Source organism: Juglans regia, chromosome 3 (assembly GCF_001411555.2).
Source record: "Juglans regia cultivar Chandler chromosome 3, Walnut 2.0, whole genome shotgun sequence".
In the NCBI taxonomy this organism is placed as follows: domain Eukaryota; kingdom Viridiplantae; phylum Streptophyta; class Magnoliopsida; order Fagales; family Juglandaceae; genus Juglans; species Juglans regia.
In genome coordinates, this window is record NC_049903.1 from 33,899,535 (window position 1) to 33,901,937 (window position 2,403).

A 2,403-nucleotide genomic window follows, 5' to 3' on the forward strand; every position below is an offset into this window, starting at 1 on the left:
AATCGAGTTTCACGTTTGTGTCACAGATGTTTTTTTTTTTTTGTCAACTATAATAATCGTCCGAATATTATGTGATTCTTTTTTAAAAAAGAAAATTTTGAAGAAACAGAGGTCAATTTCGTATATCACTTCGAGAAAAGTATAATTTCTCTTGTTTTTTTTTTTTTTGGTGGGGAAATGGATCAGGTACTCATGCAGCTAGGAAACAAACAAAGAATCGTATAGGTTTGAGAGCTCATCCCCTCTTTAAAAGGCACCCAAAGCACACAGCAAACATAAGAGGCGCACAGAGAAGATCAATAAGGAAGAGAAACAGAACATATTAGAGGTGATCAATATAAAAGGCCAGCGCGCAGAAGAAAGCATGGGTTCTAGGGAGCATAAAAGAGCAGCGTTGAATGACAAGTTGCAACAGCTTCGTTCTGCCACCAACTCTAGTGCTGTAATTAGCATTTACCAATTGCTATTTACTAGAAGTTTTCCTTTGGTTTGTAATATCTAATCTTTTTTCAAAGTCTCAAAACCTCTCCCCGGCCCATATGGTTGTCACGGCCTCCTCGCGATCGGATCCGATAACCCACCTTATGATCTATGATTATTCCCCATTTTGTGTGTGTATGTGTTTGTGTTCTCGACTGAAATTTTACTCTTTGGCAGCGGAACAAAGCTTCAATTATAGTAGATGCATCCAAATATATAAAGGAGTTGAAGAGAAAAGTCAAAAGACTGAATAAAGATGCTGGAACTTCACAAAGTTCGAGTGCGCAAACTCCATTGCCTGCGGTGCATATTCAATTCAATTCTATCATCTTTCCTGAATTCTAGTGTTCTTCCAAATTAATAAAAATAACCTCTGCTAACTACTTTATTGTACTTTCAGCAAGTTACAGTGGAAACCCTAGAAAGGGGCTTCCTTATTAATGTGTTCTCGGGAAAAAATTGTCCTGGTTTGCTCGTTTCGATATTAGAAGCCTTCGAGAAGCTGGGTCTTGATGTGCACGATGCTAGGGTTTCTTGTTCAGACGTTTTCCAGCTTGAGGCAGTTGGAGGAGAAGTAAGGAATTAAGAATTTGTTTTTCCAAGTGATTGATCTATGTGGGTCGATAATATATAAACAGAATGAACTCATGACTCGTACTTTTTTTATTTTCTACATATCAACCTAGCTGTAGCTAGGGACATACACATATCAGTATCATGTGTCTGATAACTGCTGAGGTTTTGTAGTTTGTAATCAATTTATTTCAGTCTGGAAAGGTAAAAAAAAAAGAACAGGGAACATCACGTGTGGATTGGACAAAAATGGTTAATTTGAGCCACACATTTCAGGTTTTCTGCATATATGTACAACTGACATAACAATGAGTGGTTGGCATAGGTTTTTTCTTTTTCTTATTTTCCTTTTCGCTGATTTTTGTAAATAGATGACTGCTAGAAAACCCCACACACACACGTACACACACACACACACATATATATATATATATATATATATATATATATGATAATCTTATGAGGTACCCCTTCGTTTGTAACATTAAATTGATGAACGAGATGCTCTTTGATTTTGCAGAATAATCCAGAACACCTTCATGGCTTGGATGCTCAAGTGGTGAAGCAAGCAGTGCTGGAAGCTATTAAGAACTGGAGTGAAAGCAGTGGGCAAGATTAATAAGCCCATAATCTTATTTCTTCCTCTTCTTCCCTCTGCTTGTAGTGCCTGAAAGTTAACTTATCCACCCAGCTAGCTAGGGAAGCTTTAAGATCGATCGATCGATCTTCTGCCTAGCTAAAGCAAAATTGCCTATGGGCATCGTTGATTATAAGTTTTCAACCAATAGTAGTACTGTCAAAACACTAGCAAATTAAGCCAAAAGCGAAACTTTTGTATTTAATTTCATGCTTGCGCTAAATTAAAATCACTTTGGGCATTGATGGTGAAGAAACCTAGTATGCCTTTTTATTGCTAAAATTATAGCTAGGCATATATACACACACACACATACATATATATATATATATATATATATATATATGTAGTTTTGGGGTCCTTAACTTCATGCACTACAACAGATCAAGTGGTTTAACTACAATTCCGTCCCAAAATATTGCTTGGGACCAAAAAAGATCATCCCAAGGTCGTTCTAACAACAGTGTCCAAAAGATATTTTAGGACGAAAATATCAATTTCATCCAAGAAAATATCTTTTGGGACGAACTTGAGCAAAACCATTCGATCGCGTTCAAACGAAATATTTATTTTTGGGACAATTGAATTTCGTCATTGAAATATTTATGTTCGACGTTCGAACGCCATATATGTTTGAACGCATCCTTTGTGAGTGGTCGATTGATACCAGTATGTTCGACCAAATAGGCATGAGGAAACGTTCGAATAAATAA

The 2,403-nt window shown here is 36.5% G+C and overlaps 1 protein-coding gene across 1 annotated transcript; it reads left to right on the plus strand.

The window, feature by feature from the left end:
- The first annotated feature begins 253 nt into the window (after positions 1–253).
- Positions 254–1,820, plus strand: LOC108988380 (transcription factor SCREAM2-like). The gene is made up of 4 exons (XM_035688845.1): positions 254–442; positions 658–783; positions 881–1,054; positions 1,574–1,820. The coding sequence occupies exons 1-4, from the start codon at positions 365–367 to the stop codon at positions 1,670–1,672; spliced, it is 477 nt and encodes a 158-aa protein (XP_035544738.1). The 5' UTR covers positions 254–364; the 3' UTR covers positions 1,673–1,820.
- The last annotated feature ends 583 nt before the right edge of the window (positions 1,821–2,403 follow it).

Coding starts and splice junctions, on each gene's coding strand:
- LOC108988380 (XM_035688845.1), top strand. CDS start 365: ATGGGTTCTAGGGAGCATAAAAGAGCAGCGTTGAATGACAAGTTGCAA. Junction 443..657: donor CTGCCACCAACTCTAGTGCT/GTAATTAGCATT, acceptor ACTCTTTGGCAG/CGGAACAAAGCTTCAATTAT. Junction 784..880: donor CGCAAACTCCATTGCCTGCG/GTGCATATTCAA, acceptor TTGTACTTTCAG/CAAGTTACAGTGGAAACCCT.